At 36.3% G+C, this 23,392-nt stretch overlaps 1 protein-coding gene across 5 annotated transcripts in view; it reads right to left on the bottom strand.

The window, feature by feature from the left end:
• The window catches only part of SPAG9 (sperm associated antigen 9), a 156,505-nt gene that overhangs the window by 16,129 nt on the left and 116,984 nt on the right, over positions 1-23,392 (bottom strand). For 4 of the 5 annotated variants that reach the window (XM_068977188.1, XM_068977187.1, XM_068977190.1 and 1 more), the window contains 15 exons: positions 20,516-20,573; positions 19,743-19,895; positions 19,240-19,291; positions 16,299-16,429; positions 12,624-12,680; positions 11,424-11,597; positions 10,766-10,895; positions 10,011-10,100; positions 9,600-9,767; positions 8,969-9,140; positions 5,284-5,502; positions 4,817-5,012; positions 3,420-3,545; positions 2,140-2,220; positions 1,410-1,477 (listed from right to left, as the gene is read on the bottom strand). In XM_068977188.1, the coding sequence (XP_068833289.1) occupies positions 1,410-1,477; positions 2,140-2,220; positions 3,420-3,545; positions 4,817-5,012; positions 5,284-5,502; positions 8,969-9,140; positions 9,600-9,767; positions 10,011-10,100; positions 10,766-10,895; positions 11,424-11,597; positions 12,624-12,680; positions 16,299-16,429; positions 19,240-19,291; positions 19,743-19,895; positions 20,516-20,573 (1,875 nt within the window). Of the gene's footprint in view, positions 1-1,409; positions 1,478-2,139; positions 2,221-3,419; positions 3,546-4,816; positions 5,013-5,283; positions 5,503-8,968; positions 9,141-9,599; positions 9,768-10,010; positions 10,101-10,765; positions 10,896-11,423; positions 11,598-12,454; positions 12,467-12,623; positions 12,681-16,298; positions 16,430-19,239; positions 19,292-19,742; positions 19,896-20,515; positions 20,574-23,392 lie in introns of all 5 variants that reach the window. The other variant, XM_068977191.1, reaches the window with a different exon arrangement.

Below are 23,392 nucleotides of genomic sequence, written 5' to 3'. Positions count from 1 at the left end.
AAGAAAACTGTAATTATCTTAAAGTATTCCCCACACTCAGCTAAAGTCTGCCTTCTTGTACATAATCACTCTTTCATCTATAGTTTTGCCTAATGGAAACACAGAACAAATCTCACAGAATAAGTCTCACTTCATTGCTACTGCCCTGTCTTCGTGTTTTGGACACATTCGTTTATGGAACTTTCATCCCAACTCCATTTTGTCCAGATCCATTTCATGCTATCTTTCTACCAGAGTGGAGCAGGATCACCAGCCCTGCTCTGGACACTAATTTCTATGAGGTTTAGCATGTTAACTAACTTGTACTGAGTTTAATGTCACCCTTTAGGTAACTGTCACTCTTCACACAAATCTCCATCTACTCTTTGGAACCCAAATGCAGGACTTTACATTTATCCTTATTTAATGTATTCTGTCTTGCTCAGTTTTCAATTCAGTCTACCAAAACATTTATTATTCCATTTTTCTAGGTTCTCCTACTCACTAGTTGAGTGACCAGGAACAAGTAACTACTGTGCCTCAGTTTCCTCAGCTACAAAATGAGGATGACAATAGAATTTTCTTCATAAGTTGCTGTGCGGATTAAACTCAGATACCATCTATAAAGGCCCTGAAAAACGTAAAACAGAGGCCTCTCTTTTCATTATGGAGTCATTAACCAAAAATCTCTAGGCACCTAAGGAGCATCTACCTCACATTTCTTGAGGCTGCAAAAAGATATGAGACTTTGGAAAAGCCTTGCAAAAATTAATTAATAAAATTAAAAATTAATTTTTGCAAGGCTTTTCCAAAGTCTCATATCAGATCTATATTTTTATATTTCCCTGATCCACCAACCTAGTAGGAAGGAAATATCACTTTTGGACTATACATGTACCAAGGAATTATATGCTCAATTTCTTAAATTCACTCAGTGCAGTTTTCTGACACCTTCTGTCTGCAGATGGTAGAAACACTACTTTAAAGGGGAAGAATATAAAAAACGTGACAAGAAAATGATTAAACTTTACCTAATTAAAAATTCTTTTCAAGAACATTCCAAATGTAAGTGAATGCAAATTACTTTTAAAATACTGGACAAAAGAAACGATATACTCTCACTAAATTAGGTCTATGACTAGAAAACAAATAAAACAAATAAATACTTCCATTGCACATTATTTAAGAGGACCATAAGGACTATTTGCTCAGTATGGTAAACAAATTTTCACTGAGGTATATGATTAATGTATGCCTCCAGTCAAGCACTCACATATTTACTCATTTCATACATGGTTAGTATTCAGTTTAAACCTTTATTCTTTCTTCTATGAAATATCATTTCTTTAAAACATATGAGGTCAATGTGTTTGAAAATGCTCTTGCAAAGCAACGAATCAGCGCACATGTTACATATTCATGAAACTCACCAACTCCTCTGTGGAAGATTGCAAGGGTGCCGTCAGCCAGGGCCACCAACACAATTCCTTTCACATGTCTGCAAACAGGAAAGGGGGTCTTAGAACTCTCCATTTGGGAGTGCAGAAGACACCACATGCTGCTGAACTAGTTCAGAGATTCTCAGAAGACCAATCTGTGATGTGAGGAGCTTACAGGAGAATCTAAAGGAACAGATTCTTTTCTTCATTGAGAAAAGTCTCGTTATGAAAATGTCAGCTGGACTCAATAGGAAGCATGTGTGGTGACTCAGCTGTTTCACTTTCTAACCTCCTCTCATTGCAGACAAAAGGTCCACAGACCAGAGGCACACACCTTGAGTAGAAAGAGTCAGCTCTGTGGATCTAAGAGACAAACTGACTTTTCACAGTTAACATACAGAAAAGGACTGGTAAATCAATCACCCAATCAACATATTCACAAAGTGTAAAGAATATTCTAAAACAAATATCATGGGTTTTAATTGGTTTTCTCACCAACAGGCTAAAGAACTCTCAGAACAGTGAGGAATCAACCTGGAAAGTTTTCTCTTCTCCTTAAAATTACTTGGTTTATTTTCTAGTTTTAATCTCATTCATAAAGAGGGTTAAAAAAGACATGGATACTGATTTAGTCATGAAGTAATAACTTTAATAGTCTTAGAATCTAGTTTATACCAAAATACATATTTTTCAAAGGAAGAATTTCTAAAATAAAACTTACACAATACTGAGAATCGAATCTTTAAGTTTAATAGAATGGAGACATTTCCTCCACTGGGCTACAGATGAATGGACATACAAACTGCAAGAACAAAATCAAGACTGGTAAGGCATAGAGAACACATCAAGTAGTTGCTTATATCTAATAATGACACAAAGTTTCTTCAAAAGAAAAGAAGAGAAACATAAAAATTTCAGGACAAAACAAGGAAAGGATAGGCCTAAGGCAGAGAAATAAGCTGCTTAAGCAAACAGAAACATAAAAAGAAGGAAAAGCCAGAACTAACGCATGGTTGGTTTCAGATTACCACATACTTCAGAATCCTTGGCTATCAATCTTTTAAAAAAATAGTCTTCTTACTTTTCTACTACACTGAGCTATAAATTTCTGATAATCGAGTGGTTTACATCAGGGAGTGGCAAACTAAGGCCCACAGGCCAAATCCAGCCATCTACCTGTCTTAGTACAGTCTCAAGCTAAACATGGTCTTTATATTTTTTAAATGGTTGGAAAAAAAAAAACCAAAAGGAGAGTATTTCATGACATACAAGACTTCTATGAAATTCAGTGTTCATAAGTTTTATTATTATTAGAACATATCCACACCAGTTCACTTAGGTATTGTCAATGCAGTGGCTGCTTTTGCACCACAACAGCATAGTTAAGAAGTTGCTACAAAGATCATAAGGCAACAAAACCTGATATGTTTCTTGTCTGACCCTTCACAGAGAAACGTATGTCAAACCTTCATTTTGTAGTATTAGTCCTTTATGGGAAAGATGCGCTAGTGATCTTGTTTAACCTTAGGAAAAGCACAAGTGTGTAAGACTCTTCACACTACTACAAAGTGGAAAAGTCCTATTGTGTTTATCAACTCCTAAGCTTTTAGACTGTGATTTGTCCTTGTTTTCCCATAAGTTATGTTTGAAATTGGGCCTTTCTGCAGCCCGAGATTTTTTTAATCCCTTTTATTTCCTGAACAACAGGATCTTCTATTTTTAGATCACCCAGATTTTTAAGTTTACTTAACTTTTTTCCCAAGAATATTATACGAAGGGAACATCCTATGACAAACATACGGTTCACCACTCAGAACCAATGCAAGTCCAAGTTATGAGGTAGTTGCAAAATAACTTCAAAATTGTGTGTATATAAAATTTTTCACTTTAATAGGCACTTTTTGTTTGTATTTGTATGTAGCACATTTTAATTATCTTAAGATTTCTAAAGCAAAAGTGAAAGACTTAAGATTTCTAATATTAAAAAGAGTTGATACCTACCACCCATTTTGAGCTCCAAGCCACATAGTTGGTAAAAGGCTACTCATCTTCTGGGCTTCCTCTCTCACCAGGTCTTGTTCATTTGGCAATACTGATATTTGATCTTTATATGCATCTGAGTCATTACTGTGGGAAAAAAGGAAACAAAAATCTTATTGTGTTTAGCTACAGTTTTCAGGAATTGATAATTTTTACATTTTAGTGAACTGTTAAAAAAATAAATTCCAGTAAAGCCAAAGTTAGATGATTATATTAAACATTTCAGAGACAGTGAGAAAGGGAGGGAGGGAGGGTGGGGGGAAGGCAGGCAGGCAGACAGGCAGCTAGGCAAGGCAAGGCAAGGCAATGGGAGGCGGAGGGGAGGGAGAATAGGAAGGAGTGAAAGGTATATAAATATATATATTGCAGCAATTGTACCAGAAGTAACACTGACATACTAGGAGGTTCAAGGCACAGAAAAGGGAAATAAGACACAGTAACGAAATATAGCAGTTAATATCCAGACTAAAGTTAAGGTTCTCTCTTATAGTTATCTTGAATTAAGGAGGAGAGATGGTTTGTTTTAAAACTACACATACATACCTACACCTACACACACACACACACACACACACACACACACACACACATCACAGGAGGGTTAATTATAAACAATGTTCTAAAATAAATAAACTGAAACATGCTTTTATTCTATCCCCAAACTTTATTTCTTTGGACTGTCAGAGGACATTTAGTTTAAAAAAAAAAGCATAACTGGGCTATCAAATTCAAAACAGACAAATGAATCAGTAAGTTTAAAAAGATGACTTTATACCCCTATCACCTTTCTATAAGGTCTAGAGAAGGCAAGAAAGGAAATTAAACAACTCTTTCTTTTGAAGGAAAAGTCTGAAACAAATTGTTTTCTAATAAAATACTTGCCAGAAATCTAAATTCAAAAGGTCATTAAAACCCACATGGGAAATTTAAATGGCCAGTTTTGTGGATAGAGTGGGTGTAGGAGTGGGGATTAAAATAATGAGTTATTAATAGAAGACAGTACAATTTTTTAAAAATCCATAGATATTTGGTATGGCTTTAAAAAAAAACTGTACTCACTGTATTCTATTCTGTTAATAACTCATTATTTTAATCCACACTGACTCGTAAGGATTTTGACTAATATACTTTATAAGCAAGATTTTTTTAAGTTGCAAGGAATAGAGAGCAAATAGGGAAAAAATATGTCTAGATTTCTCTTCTGCAATGTAACAGATGAAGACATAGTGGGAGTAAGTAATAACATCTAAATCTGCCACAACAATGTCAATTAGTAGGAATATTTTGGTTGCTTGAGATCATTTTGGTTCCTTTACATGTGCACTCTGGTTTCCTCAGTTGTTTACGCATTTTTATACCTTGACTGATACACCGGTGAGAGGTCTTCTGGGATCTGAACCCCCAAAGGATCTGTAAACACATGCTCTGTGTACACGCCAGTTTGGGAGACATCCACAGTATCTTCAGCTGATCCTGCATTGCCTTCTGTAGCTTCAGTTGCTTCTTCTGCTGTTGGAACATTTTCATCAATCTCACTATTTTCTGTCTCCTTTTCTAAAAAATAAATAAAGCATGCTAACCATTCCAAGTTTGAGCTTTTCTTCCAATCACTTCCCCCACCAAAACCCCCTCCATAGAATTCCACTCTTACCCTCTTCTCTGTATAATAAAATTGAGGATTCTTGATTTCATTTAACAATCATCACAGCATCCTCTTTCAAGCTCTTTCATCCCTGTTACTTTAAAATCTAAGTTAAGTCCATACTGAGTCACCTGGGACAGGCTCAGAAACTATACAGATGGTGTCTAGAGAAGACAAACATACCCGGCGGTTTTTCCATCACTGGAGAAGTTTCATTGGTATTAGGGGAAGTGGCAGCTGCTGTTATACCTTCTGCAGAACAACCAACTACTGTGATGCCTCCCAACAGGCTATCTGTCTCTGCTGAGCTATTGCTTGTCACGCTTCCACATAAAGATGCTTTGTCTACTTGTCCGGATTCTGAAAGCTCTTCTCCTGCAGGGTAGTCTGTTTCTCGGGCTCCTGAAGTACAAGATAAACTTCCTTTAAATAGCTCAGGAAACTTCTATAAGTAGCATTTTCTCTATTAAAGCAACTATAGGTTTGAAATAAGAGTAAAGGTGAGACAAATATCTAAGCAAATACACTGCCAAGATGGTAAATAAATTTTATTTAAACTAATTTAAACTCAATTCACAAATTGAGAAAGTAGTTTAAAAAATTAAGAAAATAAATGCAACAATAATAAATAATAATTAATGCAAGCACAAGTAAACCAAAAAAAGTCAGAAATGTATTTCTGTTCTTAATATGAGTTCTTAAAGCAGCCAACTGATGAGATTAAAAACAACAAAATATAATTCTATCTGACAAGTCAAAAAATTTTTTAATTATCACTATTTCTATTTCAAATATGAATTTCTGCCACTATTAAAAATTAATACAGCCTAGGTGTATATAGTGCATTAAGATATTAGTAACACACTTAAAAACTAAGCATTTAACATTATCTTTTCAGTTCTCTTTATTTAGAAAGCTATTCTTATCCATATCACATTAAAAATTTTTATTGTAGTAAAATATACATACATTGTTGCTCAGTCACTCCACTGTATCTGATTCTTTGTTACCCCATGACTGCAGCTCACCAGGCTTCCCTGACCTTCACTAACTCCCAGAGTTTGCTCAAACTCCTGCCCATTGAATCGGTGATGACACCGAAACATTTCATACTTTGTCATCCCCTTCTCCTCCTGCCTTCCATCTTTCCCAGTAACAGGGTCTTTTCCAATGAGTCGGCTCTTTACATCAAGTGGCCAAAGTATTGGAGCTTCAGCTTCAGCATCAGTTCTACCAGTGAATATTCAGGGTTGATTTCCTTTAGGATTGACTGGTTTGATCTCCCTGATGTCCAAGGGGCTCTCAAGAGTCTTCTCCAACACCACAGTTTGAAAGCATCAATTCTTTGGCACTTAGCCTTTTTAAAGGTCCAACTCTCACATCCATATACGACTACTGGAAAAACCACAGCTTTGACTATATGGACTTTTGTTGGCAAAGTGATGACTCTGCTTTTTAAAACACTGTCTAGGTTTGTCATGGCTTTCCTTCCCAGGAGCAGGAGTCTTTTAATTTCATGGCTGCAGTCACTGTCCACAGTGATTTTGGAGTCCTAGAAAGTAAGACGTCACGGTTTCCATTTTTTTCCCTGTCTATTTGCCATGAAGTGATGGGACCAGATGCCATGAGCTTAGTTTCTTGAATGTTGAGTTTTGAAGCCAGCTTTTTCACTCTGGTCTTTCACCTTCATCAAAAGGCTCTTTAGTTCCTTTTCGTTTTCTGCCATTAGGATGGTGTCATCTGCATACCTAAGGTTATCGGTATTTCTCCCCCCAATCTTGATTCCAGCTTGAGCTTCATCTAGCTGGTATTTCACATGATATCCTCTGAATGTAAGTTAAATAAGCAGGGTGACAATATACAGCCTTGACATACTTCTTGCCCATGTTTTAACCAGTCTGTGGTTCCGTGTCTGGTTCTAACTGTTGCTTCTTGACTTGCATACAGAGTTTTTAGGAAGCAGGTAAGGTGGTCTGATATTCCCATCTCTTGAAGGATTTTCCAGTTTGTTGTGATTCACACAGTCAAAGGCTTTAGCATAGTCAATGAAGCAGAAGTAGATGTTTTTCTGGAATTCTCTTGCTTTTTCTATGATCCAATGGATGTTGGCAATTTGACTTCTGGTTCCTCTGCCTTTTCTAAATCCAGCTTGTACATCTGGAATTTCTCCGTTCACATACTGTTGAAGCATAACTTGAAGGATTTTGAGCATTACTTTGCTAACATGAGATGAGGGCGATTGTATGGTAGTTTGAACTTTCTTTGGCATTGCCCTTCTCTGGGATTGGAATGAAAACTGACTTTTTCCAGTCCTGTGGCCACTGCTGAGTTTTCCAGATTTGCTGACATATTGAATGTAGTACTTTCACAGCATCACCTTTTAGGATTTGAAATAGCTCAGCTGGAATTCCATCACCTCCTCTAACTTTGTTCAGAGTAATGCTTCTTAAGGCCCACTTGACTTTGCATTCCAGGATGTCTGGCTCTAGGTGAGTGATCATACATACCATCATGGTTATCTGGATCATTAAGACCTTTTTTGTATAGTTCTTCTGTGTATTCCTGCCACCTCTTCCTATCTTCTGCTTCTGTTAGGTCCTTACCATTTTTCTGCCCTTCCTTTATTGTGTCCATCTTTGCATGAAATGTTCCCTTGGTATCTCTGAAAGAGATCTCTAGTCTTTCCCATTCTATTGTTTTTTCCTCTATTTTTTTTGCATTGTTCACTTAAAAGGCTTTCTTATCTCTCCTTGCTATTCTCTGGAACTCTGCATTCAGATGGGTGTATTTCCTTTTCTCCTTTGCCTCTCACATCTCTTCTTTTCTCAGCTATTTGTAAGGCCCCCTCAGACAACCATTTTGCCTTTTTGCATTTCTTTTTCTTGGGGATGGTTTTGGTTTTGATCACTGCCTCCTGTACAATGTTACAAACCTCCATCCATAGTTCTTCTGACACTCTATCAGATCTAATCCCTTGAATCCATTTGTCATCTCCACTGTATAATCATAAGGGATTTGATTTATATCATACCTGAATGGTCTAGTGGTTTGCCCCACTTTCTTTAAGTCTAAATTTTGCAATAAGGAGTTCATGATCTAAGCCACTACATAAAGTCTGCCATATTAACCATTTTAAGTGCATAATTCAGAGGCATTAATTATATTCACAATATTATGCAGCCATCACAGCTATCTACATCCAACATTTTTCTGTCGCTCCATACAGAATACCTATACCAAGTAAGTAACTCTCTGATTGCCATACCCTTACCCCAGGAATTTCTAATTTAATTCTGTTTATGAATTTGCCAGCTCAGATGAATAGACAGCTCAGATAAGGAGAATCATACAATATTTGTATCTGAGTTGTTTCTAAGGTTAATCTGTGTTATGGAACGTATCAGAGTCTCATTCCTTTATATGGCTGAATAATATTTCAAGCTATACATCAACTTTTTTTTTTTTTTTTGCTGTGCTGGGTGCCATGTGGGATCTTAGTTCCCCAACCAGGGATTGAACCCATACCCCTGCAGTGGAAGCACAAAGTCTTCACCGCTGGACTGGTAGGGAATTTCCTTTAATTTTTAAACCAATGTTTTAATATCACATAGTATTTAATATGGAATTCTAAAAGGCCTTTCCATACTAATCCATTTAAATAGCGCCTTGCCCTCTGATTTTCACCCTTCTCAAATTTCCATTGTTTTATTTTTTTCACAGTATCTGAAAATATCCTCCTTAGTCATTTGAACTCAGTTTCTTTTTTGCTTTCACAAACTAGAAGAGATGCATAACTGTCTCTCCAGTAACCAATCAGTTTCTACCAGTGAGGAGCTGTGGATGGTGCGGAGAGAGGAACTACTCTTACCTGGTACGCTTGATATACACAGAACATGAGAGTTACAAACAGTGAAACTGTCTAGGATGTTGCCTGGTTGAACAGCATCAATAATGATAACTTTTGTAGCTGAATGAGTGCTGGTACAGATCCAGACTAGACTGGATAATTCTTCTTGATTTTTTAACTCCTTCTGTTGTTCCTGCACAGGCAAAGCAAAGAAAATGAATGTTTAAAATGAAATGTGTGCATAAATATTTATATGGCCATGCTATTACACTAAAGGACACTACTATTTAAAGTTCACTTCCAGATTATTTAGAAGGCTGAGAGTATAATCACCTTTCAACAATAATTAGTAGATGAAAAACTAGTAGCTAAAGCAGATCAGTGACAAAAAATGTTCTCTGTCTTGACTGTGATAGCTGTTACACAGGTTCACACATTTGTCAAAACTCTTTGAACTGTACTTATTTTGAGTGTCTACTTTATTGAATGTAAAATATACTCTAGTAAAACTGACTTAAGAGTGAGGGCAGGGATGAGGAGTAACCAAGGGCATAGTAACCCCAATTAGAAGCTGGACCTAGAAGTCAGTCTGAGACCAAAGAGCTAAACAATTAGTCTCAGAAACGGGGGCAAATGCAGTGCAAGCACTTACCTTAAGTTCCTGATCTAACTTGTCCAAGCTATTCTGAGATGCACTTCGCTGTTTACTGCCTTCTGCTTCCAAACCAGCAACATCCTTGTAAAATACACTTGCTCCAACAACAGAACCACCATCTCTGGTCTTCCCACCGGACAAATTGACTCCAACAGCACACCACAGCTTTGTTGGGTCAAAAAAAAAGATGGTATTCAGTCATTTTCTCTCTAAAGATGTTTAGAACTCTTCACATTCCCTTAACAGATGTAATGATTACAAAGAGAGGGCTCTAATATTCAAACTATTTCAGTCTAAAATGACATAATGAGTAACTTTGCCCACAAAAGTAGAATTTAAACTCCTGTTTTAGAAAAAAATCCATCAAGACTTAAAGTAATATTACCTTTAATTTCAAGATTACTTTACCTTCATTGATGTATCTTTTTCATCTAGAGGTCTGAGATAGACAGGCACAGGTAAGTTTTTCATCTTATTCTCCCCTTGTCCGTTGGTTATCTAATAATCAGGAAGGGGAGAGGACACATTGGTTAAGTCTCATCAAAAGTGAACTTATAGAACTTATGGGCAAGCACTGCTGCAACATATTTACTCTATGAAGTCAAGTTCAAGTTAACTTTGTCTTTCTTACTTGAAAAATGAGCAGAAAATCAAGTGGTAGTTAGAGAAAATAAGGGAGCTCAGAAAAAATACACGAATTCACAGCCCTGTTAGTACACACATGTGGGTATGACTGTGTGTGTTGTGTATGTGTTTTAGGGGTAGGGAATATGTTCTTAAAAGACGTGAATTGAGTTTTAACAGTTTGAAAGGCTCCATGAGGAAGGCTTCTTTTAATGTTTAAACAATAGATACTATTTTTCTTTTAAATGAAATCTTCAATATTAAAACAGAGTACATTATCTCAAAGTCCCATACTCAACCACCTCCTATATTGACCCTTCTCCCTCTTCACAGAACTTGGACACATTTCTTTTGAACTGTAGGGCTTTAGAAAACAGCCTGAAAACAAAACCACAACCCTTAATGCTTCTCTAAACATGTGCCAAATGCACGCTGCTTGAAACCAGCAGGTGTGGGATGTGTGTTTAGAATCTTTCATGCCAGGCCTACTCCTCTCTCTGCATTTCCCACCAGACGCTCTCACCATATGCAAACATTACCTGTTTGTACTTCTGAGGCAGACTCCAGCCAAAAGCCTGCACTCTACCATCTTCCTTCTGAACATGTGCCTTTACCTGACGATACTGTTCTCTCTTTTGTTCTCTGCGTGAGGCTAAACTAGCTTCAGTTCTGAAAGAAAAAGAAATTTCCTTTTTTAATTAAGTGAATATAACAATAGCTTATCTCCCTTCTTCTGCTAAAATAGAAATAACAAGAAAAAATTACCTTTGTGTCCGTTTACAGATAATATATAATTGAATCCTAACACTTCTGAGGTAGGCTATCACGCTCATTTACAGGCCTGAGAGGTTAACTTTCCCAGGATGGGAAGCCAACTTCCTCTTACAACAAAAAGTGTTAGTTGCTCAGTCATGTCAGACTCTTTGCAGCCCATGGACTATAGCCTGCCAGGCTACTCTTTCCATGGAATTCCCCAGGCAAGAATACTGGAGTGGGTAGCCATTCCCTTCTCCAGGGGATCTTCCTAACCCAGGGAACAAACTTGGGTCTCCTGCATTGTAGGCAGATTCTTAATCCTCTGAGCCACTAGAGAAGCCCTTTATAGGTCCATCCAAACCCTTACAGCTGATCTGATAAGAGGTAAGAATATTCTAAACTGTTATTTAGAGCATAACCATTAGTCTGGAAAATACTTACTCTTCACTAAGGAAATCAAAGGCTCTGGACTTATCCCCCGGGAGTTGAGATAAGGTGCTGCTTCTTTTCTTGACAGAAGGCGTAACATGAGAGGTTGGTGCATTGTACTTCAGATTAACTGGTGGTTCGGGCTTCTTAGTAGTGTTACTTGAGGAGCTGAAAAGTCGGCTGAAACTAAAAGGAAAGTAAGAGAGAATGTGTGTGTGCGGTGTGTGTATGTATCACACGCATGCTTAAGAACAATCCACAATCTTCACAAATTCCAGAGTTTTTACAAGGCAATGAGTTAGAAACTAGCAAAAAGACTTTTTGTAGTAACACACTGGAGCCTTAGCAATAATTCACAGCCAAACTCAGACATTCAGGAAAGAGAAACCATTGCCTAGAATGGCAAATCCCTGTTCTTTAATTAGTAACTCTCATAATGAAAGGAAGAAGCTCTTGAGTACAGACACCTTCTCATAATGAAGAAATAAGACAGTTCCTTTAGCCAGCCAGTGGTTGTTAAACAGCAAGGTACAGCTGTGTGGTTTGAACAGAAGCTTAGCAAGCAACTTCTAAAAATAGTAATAATAAAGTACTAGAACACATATCACCATTTTACCACACATCTTATACATTTCCTTACTAACCTCAATTTAAGTAACTATTTTTTCACATTCACTCAAAAAGAAAAACAAAAACAAAACCTTATTTCTATTAAATAGCAGATTCCTTAAAAAGGGGTAAGTTTTAAGCACAATAAATGCATAGTACTTCTGGCACAAACACAGTTCAAGTCCAAAGCACAAACATACATACACTACTCAAACCCCACAAACACTAAATTTCTGATCTTCACTCTCTAAATTTTCTTACAATCACACAATCAATGAATCAGTAACTTATTTAATGGAGATCTAGGAAATCATCAACTCTAAAAATAATTTCCCATTATTCTATTCAATTGAGCAGACAATGCCACCAAATGCACAACCATCATGATGCAGCTTACGATAATACTAATTTTTTGTCCTCAAGAACAGCCTTACCGAGCTGGCATACTACATACCAAAAAGAAAAAGTACAGTTTAGCTGTATACCCTGAATTTAAAAAGGAAAGTAAGAAGAAAGAAATCATTTGTGAAAACAGATTGATTCTAATCTTCTTTGTCTCAAAGTGCTGCTAGCTAACGTCTTCATGTGATTTTAGATACTTACAACTGCCAAATGCTTGACCTTTTCTTCTCCTGCATGGCTGGATTTTCTCTTGATGCACTACATGGAAAGGGAAAAGGAAAGAGGAGGGAGAGAGATGAAATGAATGTGTCATCAGTGAGACGGTCTAGCTTTCTATCTAAACAACCAGGGACCCAAGAAGCTCATGAAATAAATGGAGAATCAACAAGTTTAATAAAAAATTACTTTGATCTGTATGTGTCAGTCAGTCTGTTAAGGCCAAGACAACTAATAATATTGAAATTCTATCCCTTCCTCAAGAGCTCAGACTATTGATAGAGAAAAAATTGCTATCTGTGCAGGACAACCAACAAGCCTGAATGTTAATGTTTAAGTTTTTTATTGATGAGATATCCTCCAACTTTCCTTTTTATTAGGTTGGTACAAAAGTAATTGCAGGGTTGCATTGCTGAAACTTGCTGTTTGATACTGGAATGCATTCTTAAATAAATGTGGTCACGTTATACATCATTTTAATGTGCATTTCTTGCTTTATGCTTTTTTGTTATTGACTTTTTACTGTTTATTTTATATTTATTTTAGACTAGGGAAATGATGTTAGACAAAAAGCAAATTCGAGTGATTTTTTAATTTGAGTTCAAAATGGGTCGTAAAGCAGCGGAAACAACTCGTAACATCAACAACGTATTTGGCCCAGGAACTGCTTGCTAATGAACACACAGTGCAGTGGTGGTTCAAGAAGTTTTGCAAAGGAGACAAGAGCCTTGAAGATGAGGAGCATAGTGGCTGGCCATCGGAAGCTGACAACGACCAACTGAGAGCAATCACTGAGCTGATTCTAAGTACATGAGAAGTTGCTGAAGAACTCAACGTCAACCATTCTATGGTCATTTGGTATTTGACACAAACTGGAAAGGTGAAAAAGCTCGGTAAGTGGGTGTAACATGAGCTGGCCAAAAATCAAAAACATGGTCATTTGGAAGTGTTGTCTTCTCTCATTCTGTGCAACAATGATGAACTATTTCTCGATGGGACTGACATGAAATGAAAAGCAGATTTTATATGACAAGTGGCAACAGACCAGCTCAGTGACTGGACTGAGAAGCAGCTTCAAATCACTTCCCAAAACCAAACTTGCACCAAAAGAAAAAGTCATGGTCACTATTTGGTGGTTTGCTGCCAGTGTGATCCATTACAGCTTTCTGAATCCTGGTGAAACCATTACATCTCAGAAGTATGCTCAGCGTATCAATGAGACGCAAGGAATACTGCAACACCTGCAGCCAGTACTGGTCAACAGAAAGGGCCCAATTCTTCTCCATGACAACACTTGAAGCATGTCACACAACCAAAGCCTCAAAAGTTGAACAAACTGAAGTTTAGTATCATCCACCATATTCACCTGACCTCTGGCAAACCGACTACCACTTCACGCATCTTGACAACTTTTTGCAGGAAAAGTGCTTCCACAACCAGCAGGATGCAGAAAATGCTTTCCAAGAGTTCACTGAATCCTGAAGTACAGATTTTTACACTACAGGAATAAACAAACTTATTTTTCATTGGCAAAAATGTGTTGACTGTAACGGTTCCTATTTTGATTAATAAAGATGTGTTTGAGCTTAGTTATAATGATTTAAAAGTCACAGTCTGAAACTGTAATTACATTTGCATCAACCTAACATTAAAATATTGCATTGTAAACCTCTGTCTCTACATAAAGATATTGTTTGTCTTATATTTCCAGTTCTCAAAAACTAGCTTGTAACTTTATTGTTCTAATGGGTCATTTTTCACAGGACTAACTTTTTCATCGCTGAAAAGCTGACCAGGCAAGAAAATAAAATGGACTGATTAGGTAATTAGGCAAAAATTTTTTTTAAAAAAAGGGCACTGCAAACTGATTTAGTATGGCTGTAAGGATTCTGCCATCACTGTCAGGGCTCCCTTTCCTGGTTTTTTTTTTTTTTTTTTTTTACAAATTTTAAAACATCTTTTAATTCAATGAAGAAAGTTACCATTTTTTTTCACTTGTTGACTACCATTTGGCTGTGAAAATTAAAAACAGTAATAAAAAGTGGAGCCTGACTATATGTCTTACTTAACTATTTACTTATTATTTATTCAAAAATCTCTTTATTCAAAGCAGGTGTTTAAGAACATATCTGTTAGTATATTGGTTTCTTCGTCCAATAAATAAAGATTAAGATACTAATCAGGCTTCCCTAGTGGCTCAGTGGTAAAGAATCCACTTGCCAATGCAGGAGATGTGGGTTCAATCCCTGGGTTCGGGAAGATCCCCTGGAGAAGGAAATGGCAAACCACTCCAGTGTTCTTGCCTGGGAAATGCCATGGACAGAGGAGCCTGGTGGGCTACAGCCCATTGGACTGCAAAAGAGTCAGGTATGACTTAGTGACAAAAACAACAAGACACTACTTATCTTCTTCCTTCTTAGCAGTTATAAGCAATTACAACTTTTGAAACCTGTAAATGTGCTACATAAAATGTTTCATTCATTACTATTAAGTAAAGGATATAATCATAAGGAAGTAAAAGTGGTGGTTAGAAAATACTTTCATAAAGTTTATGAACAATGTGTCAGTGTGTACTGTTACTTGGTAAATCTGATGTGACCATCCAAACTGAAAAACATGGGCAAATCAGAAGGCAATCAGATTACAAACTTTTCATGAACGCTTTAAAATTGAAGTAACAAACACTGTTACTGAGGCTATGACCATTAGAGGGCAGCATCAATAAGATCCACTGACAAAGGTGCTTTTATACAAGACTGGTCAGAAAGGAGAGAAAAAATCAGGACTATTTTACAGGAAAACACTGAGTAAGAATGATTTTGTTTCTTATGTTGAAAATGAAAATTTTATCTCTTCCTGACATTATTGCAAAAGTAGTGTCAGTTTCTATATTCTTTTAAAAAACGACTGATGAAAGAAATGTTCACATATTGAGGTATGGAGAAGTATTCTGGCTTATACATCGTTTAATGGAAATGCTATGCTAACTTAAATGCCTATTTGTGGACTATCAAACATACACTATACATATGCTTTAATTATTAAAGAAAAGGGTGCACTGACCAGAAGTAAAGAATGTCTATGTTAAAAAAAATAAAAGATGAAATGCCTCCCTTCCTGGGACACCAATGCTGCTACTCAGTCTTTTGATGATAAGACTCCCTTTCCAGGTGGCAAGGCCATAATGCCTCACTGTGTACACGCTGATCTGGTGTTTTAGAAGCCCTGAAGGAATGTTTCCCTGACTTGGTTGATTTTGCTTGTTCTGACAAGATATAAAACTGAGCTGAACACCACACATCTGTCAGTTATCAGAGAGGCTTTCTCCCAGGTTACAGTCCTCCATTTGGCACCAAAAAAACTCTTCCATTTCAATTATAGATCATTTATTGATTATTTTCGTCGACAGACTACTCAACTGCCTTTGAAAGGTTGTGGGAATATCCTCCAAGAGGCTCTACTGACCCAAAAGGCACCCACTTCCATCACATTCCATTTCTAATTGCCAGTGTTTCTCTAGACCTTTCCTAGTAAACAGAGCAAGGGCTTGGATCTGCAAGGGAAGACTCCAGTTGTGAACAAAGAAATGAATATTAGTAAACAATCAGAAACCTAGTAAACAATAAGTAGAAAACCACCAGAGGTACTTCTCATACAAACCGAATCATCTCTGTCCATCGAACAGCTTCTTGAAGCTCCATCAATCTCTCTTTATATTGGTTTCTCTCCATTAGAACTCGGGCCATTTCTACTCTAGTAAACCGCTTCCTTTGGGCTGTGGGAATATCACTCTATAACGAAAAGAAGACTGCAGATCACTCTGGGAGCCTGAATCTGTTTTGGTCCTATAGCTCAGACTTAGGTAAAATTTTTAATTTAACTTCTTAATTTTAATATATTAACTTACAGAAAACTGGTCTTACAAAAATAAAATCAATAAAGAGAAACAATTACTTATGACTGAAAAGTAGATGATAAAATTTCTAAACAAATACAAGTATTTGAATATATTATAAAGGACATAAATACAAAGAATAGTGCAGATTTTGAAGGAAACTAAAAAAAGCTGTTATCTCTATAGATTTAATATGCTCACCTGGAAGTGCTGTTATCACAACAGTATCTTAAATGCATGTTCTATATAACAAATGCTAGTTATTCAGAAATTAGTTACAAGTAAGTTCCAAAATGGGGAAACAGTGGAAACAGTGTCAGACTTTATTTTTTGGGGCTCCAAAATCACCGCAGACGGTTGACTGCAGGCATGAAATTAAAAGACGCTTACTCCTTGGAAGAAAAGTTATGATCAACCTAGACAGCATATTCAAAAGCAGAGACATTACTTTGCCGACTAAGGTCCATCTAGTCAAGGCTATGGTTTTTCCTGTGGTCATGTATGGATGTGAGAGTTGGCCTGTGAAGAAGGCTGAGCACCAAAGAATTGATGCTTTTGAACTGTGGTGTTGGAGAAGACTCTTGAGAGTCCCTTGGACTGCAAGGAGATCCAACCAGTCCATTCTGAAGGAGGTCAGCCCTGGGATTTCTTTGGAAGGAATGATGCTAAAGCAGTGAACATGAATGAATTATATACCACTATACAACTAGGGTAAATATAAAAAACATAATACTGAAAAAAGAAGCAAGTCTCCAAGACTAAATACATATAAAACACAAAAACAATGAAAATTAAACCATAGCTTATAAAGACACATACGTGTGTGATATGATAAAATTATTTTTCTTTCAAGTTAATAGAATGATAAGTATAGGACAGTAGTATCATCCAGAGGGAAGAGCATAGCATAGCTTCAATGTTTGATAATGTCTTAGTTCTTAAACAGTGGGTTCATAATGTTAATTTATTATAATGTTATTACTCATAACCTACATATACAGCATATATTTTAAATGTATCAAATATCATATAAAAGCACAAATAAGAGATTGAAGGGCAGCAAATAATCATTCTGATCGGGACATTCATATATCTCAAGTCTGATACTTAAGCAGCAAACACCTATTATAGGGAGTCCATTCTAAAGGAGATCAGCCCTGGGTGTTCTTTGGAAGGAATGATGCTAAAGCTGAAACTCCAGTACTTTGGCCACCTCATGCGAAGAGTTGATTCATTGGAAAAGACTCTGATGCTGGGAGGGATTGGGGGCAGGAGGAAAAGGGGACAACAGAGGATGAGATGGCTGCATGGCATCACTGATGCGATGGACGTGAGTTTGAGTGAACTCCGGGAGATGGTGATGGACAAGGAGGCCTGGTGTGCTGTGATTCATGGGGTCACAAAGAGTTGGACACGACTGAGCAACTGAACTGAACTGAACCCAGTTAACAACAGAATAACTAGTATGCTAACACTGGCAAGAAGTTCATATTTATTCTCTTATATTTATATGTTGAAAACAATATGGGCTAATTGCTTATAAAGTTGATAGACATCTTTTTATGTTTAATACCATTACATTTTTTATTACTAAAGCTTTTGTATATTTCTAAGTTAAAACTGGAAACAAAACAAACAACAAACAAAAAAAACTCCAAAATTCTCCAGCTAGCTCTTGAGCTTGAACATGCAAACACAAGTGAGAGTACAAAGCCACAGAGGAAAACTGAGAACATGCAAAGAGCTAGAAAGCTTACCATCTGGATAGCACACAGGAGCATGATCTATCCTATTCATGATCATAAACGTGATTTTGACTTTTTGACACCACCCTTATGGCAGAAAATGAAGAAGACTAAAGAGCCTCTTGATGAAAGTGAAAGAGGCGAATGACAAAGTTGGCTTAAAACTCAACATTTAGAAAAACTAAGATCATGGTGCCTGGTCCCATCACTTCATGGAAAATAGATGGGGAAATAATGGAAACAGAGACAGCCTTTATTTTGGGGGGGCTCCAAAATCACTGCAGATGGTGACTGCAGCCATGAAATTAAAAGACGCTCGCTCCTTGGAAGAAAAGTTGTGTGGTCATAGATTGGTTCTAGACAGCATATTAAAAAGCAGAGACATTATTTTGCCAACAAAGGTCTGTCTAGTCAAAGCTATGGTTTTTCCAGTAGTCATGTATGGATGTTGAGAATTGGACTATAAAGAAAGCTTAGCGCCAAAGAATTGATGGCTTTGAACTAAGGTGTTGGAGAAGACTCTTCAGAGTCCCTTGGACTGCAAGGAGATCCAACCAGTCCATCTTAAAGGAAATCAGTCCTGAATAGTCATTGGAAGGACTGACGCTCAAGCTGAAAATCCAATACTTTGGCCACCTGATGTGAAGAACTGACTCACTGGTAGAGACCCTGATGCTGGGAAAGACTGAAGGCAGGAGGAGAAGGGGACGACAGAGGATGAGATGTTGGATGGCACTACCGACTCAACAGACATGAGTCTGAGTAAACTCTGGGAGTTGGTGATGGACAGGCAGGCCTGGCACGCTGCAGTCCATGGGGTAGCAAAGAGTTGGACACAACTGAGTGACTGAACTGAACTTTCATCTTTAAAGTGATATATCCAAAGCTTAATTAACAAGATTTCCCCAAAATACCAGAATGTGGCAAGGTAAGAAAAACAAGTTCAAAATTATAAACCTACATCATCATCATCTTTTGCTTTTTGCTTTGCATCTTCAACTTCTGCACGAGCTCTAGTGGGGGGAGGGAAAAACAAAACATGTTATTCAAGTTGACTTCAACTTCTTAAAGAACAGAGAATAGGTCAAAAATTTTAACTACCGTTAAATGATTATTTTTCTTTTTCCAGAGTATTTAGCTGCTTTCATTTAAGGCAACATTATTATAGCACTGTTGTCAGAAAACCAGGTATTCAAGAAAAATAATGAATGTTTACAGTTTCCTGATTAGCAACATCTGAACAGTCTAACTTCTTTCACGATCATGACATACACAAAAAATTATAATAGTCAATAAATGGGAGGGTCTGTTCAGAGTAGACACAATCGGCCAGGCACTTAACCCTATCCCAGGCAGTTCTGTGCCCTTTGTGACTTGAGAGGACTAAAGGTAGCAGTCTTGTTATAATCCTGGTGGTACACTGGCAACGCTTATTTGGTTTAGAACAACATGGTAAAAACTTACTTCCTAAGCTCTTCTTCCAATTCTTTGTTCTTTTCCTCCAGCTTCAGCTTGGCTTGTTTCACAGCCTCCAGCTCCCCCTGCAGCACATCTTTCTCACAGGTAAGTTCATCTACTTTTGCTATCAAGTCATTCTTCACTACATTCAAGGCATTTCTAAGAAACACATATTTTAAAAACACCATTACAAATAAATATTCTATCTTTAAGCTTATTTCTCTTGTAGACTAAAGTACCTACAATCAAAAAGCTAAATAATAATTGAATGCTTCAAAGATACTCTATCTGATGTTATCTGCAGGTTTTAAAAAAAAAAGCCCACAAAGTAATGGTCTGTTTTTACTTTTCCCACTTACCAAAGAATAAATAGATAAGGCAAGGCAGATCACCAAATTATTAAAAGTCAGAATTAAGATTAAATTTATAGCATCCATAAGGGTATTATTCTTAATAACTTCTGAAACGATACTACACAGGACACATTCAGAAGATTAAGAGAAAAGCATGGATACTTGTAGGGTAAAAGGAGATCAGAATCTGTTTATGGGAAAAAAAAAACAAAACCCAGAGCAATGAAACCTACCTATTAGTGAAATTAGGCCCCATTAACTATCTGCTTGTGTACATGTGTATGCACAAGGCCATACACAGCGAAGGGGAGGAGACAGGGTAGCAAGTCTGCATTTGTACTGTGTTAAATTAAAGATGTGACATCGATATGGATGAGAAGAAAATTCAGAATCTCTTGTTCCCTGTTAAATTCAGTATATACTTACTTGGTTTCCAACAGTTGTGTATTTTCCAATATAAGATTTTCAACTTCACGACCCATTCCTATCAAAGAAAAAAGATAAAAACTTTGAAAATAAAATTATTAAAACTATATATGTAGACTTAAAATAAGCCATAGTCATAAATTTTAACATTTTATCTGTCCCTCAATAATCTTTTGTCTGTAATTTCATTTTTATATGTTTACTTGCATACATTATAAAATTATAAATAATTATCTACCACAGAACAAAGCTAAAGGTTTCTTAAGACTGTATTTTGCTTCTCCTAGATAATATTCCAAAACAGTGAAGACTTTTCTGCCAAATATTTTTTAAAGTAACAGTATTTAGTGGGGAAAAAAGAATACCATTAATATGGATGAAAAATCATGTCTAAATCACACTTGATATTGTATGTAGGCTTTTGCCTAAAAATTAGGTCTTATTAATATAGAACAGGCAGAAACAAGAAACAGAACCCCAACACAGATGAAACCTTACCAAAGAAATTATGGTCTTAAAGCCCATGCATTCCATGTAAAGCAAAAACAAAGAACAAGAGATGTTTCATGTGAGAAACAGCATGAAAATAGATACTAAATCCAACAAGTTTTATGCATGACATGAAAGACATTTGAAAGCACAATGTTATGATTTAATGCATAATGATGTGATAAAGATAGAAATTAAGATGATTTCCTGCATTCATAAGGATGCTCTGATATGTTATTAATTCTTTCATAAAATAAACTTAAATATAATTAGAATGAAAATTCCAGATCAATAATATAAAGGTTTCTTCAAAGTGCCCTCTTTGAAACAATGTTTACTTGTCAATTTATAGAACCTTGCTTAATAACTTAATGAATGCTGTAAGGCGGGTGGTAGAATATTCAATGCAAGATCCAACGTAGTGATCTTCAGGGAGAAGAAAGCTATTCAGTTTGTGACTTGTAAGAAACTGAAGAAATTAAACAACACACTAGGGAACACACCTCAAAAAGTTACAAAAACAAAGCAAAACAAAACACCAACCATTCCATGTTTCATAAGCTAATATTGGAAAACTACATACAGTGGAAGAAATAATATTCATAACCCACCTAAAAAAGGAAATATTTCTAAAGAAAACAACAAAAAATTGAAAGAGCTAACATGTCTCTTTATTTTAAAAAAGAGGTAATATTTCATGTAACTAAAAGATAATTTAAAACTCAACCAACTTGGGAATGCTAGAAGTTCTCTGCTCACTTATGGACTCCCATATTGTCTGTATTATAATTATCTCAGATATTCTCAAAGAACAAAGTACTTCCACCATGAAGAATAAATACCAGAAATAGTAGCTTATTTAATCATCTACATATTATCCAAAAGCTGAAACTAAACACAAACTAAAACAGTTTCCAAATTCCAATTTAAAAATGAATTTGACAAGATATGTTGAAATATTTGCTTTAAACACTAACGTTAATAAAGCTATAGAGTCAAAAGAAATAGGGTTGAGGTTGGGTGAAAAAGTTTTTATAATGACTGTCTGCTAAATTCTCAAGCACATAGGGAGATAAGCATAAAAGCTGAAAAATATATGTGGGGAAAATATAGTTGAGCAGAAAAAAAATGAGAAAGCATTAATGAGAAAAGCAGCCAAGACCACCTAGCTTAAAAAGCTGTAACATTAAAGTATTTAAAAGCATACACACCAGAATATTCCCCTGGGGAAGCAGCCCAAGCAAAAAAATGAATGAGAATCTCAATTAGATTGTTTTCAGAAAGCAAGATCCACATTTATTTCAAAATGAGAGAAAGGAGCCAATAAAATTGAAAAGATGTAGAGAAACCAAACATAATAAAGTATAAATATCATAAACAGGAATATTTTTGAAATATGTGTTCTATGGAAATCATCTTATAGTTTCTAGAGTTTATACATTTTCAGTGAAGAGTTCTTCTAAAATCTAGCATATAAATTTAATGCATAACCAATACCACTGTCCAAAATTTTCACTTTGAAATGTCTTGATAAAAATGATGAGTATAAGAAAAATGTAACTTGAAGTGGCCATACTTCTATAAAGGTCTTCAACTAAGCATAAACTTAGGTGTAACATGTTGGAAAACTTACCCTATTAAGACAAGCAAAAAACTGCCTGACAGTTTTAAAAATAAAACACATCTCATTTGGACTTCAGCACTGATTTGCAAGTTAGGTTTATAGATGGGATTCCAGATTATCTGTTGCTTCCTTGAGGAAGTATGCACAATTTTATCTATTTCTGTATGTGCATTTTTCCAAAAGTATACTCCTCTCTTACAAATTCTCCTGTAAAGGAGTTTCAATTTCAAAAGTTAAAGAAGTATAGATTTAGAGGTGAAACAAAAGTGTTAGAACTATTTAATAGTCCACTCACTCAGCTGCTGTGCCATGGGCCAAAGACTCAACAGTGAGCAAAAGATGTAACTGTCTAGGCCATACTGAGCTTATAGTCTAGTCAGGGAGGCAGGCACACTGAAAAACTACAATGAAGTATTATGAAGAGTTGCATAATAAATGTAGTGCTATGGGAATGCTTCCAGACAACTGAGCTTTAACTAGGAGATTAAGGCAGAATTCATAGAGGAGGGTATGACAGTTAGTTAGAGGCAAGAAGGAGATATAGAAACAGATACATAGACTTTTTTTTTTTCAAGGAAGGAGGCAAAAAATCCTCATGACTGGTTTTGAGGGAAGTGAGAAAGATTTAGGATGGAGAACTGAGTTGATGGTGAGGTCATTCATTGAGTTAATACATGTTGATATAAGAACAGCCTTGGGGGACACATAAAGAAAGATGTTGATAAACTGAGTTTTAACTACAAAGCTCTACAAATCATCTTAGA

Source organism: Capricornis sumatraensis, chromosome 8 (genome assembly GCF_032405125.1).
Source record: "Capricornis sumatraensis isolate serow.1 chromosome 8, serow.2, whole genome shotgun sequence".
Classification (NCBI taxonomy): domain Eukaryota; kingdom Metazoa; phylum Chordata; class Mammalia; order Artiodactyla; family Bovidae; genus Capricornis; species Capricornis sumatraensis.
This window is presented reverse-complemented; position numbering and strand designations above follow the sequence as displayed.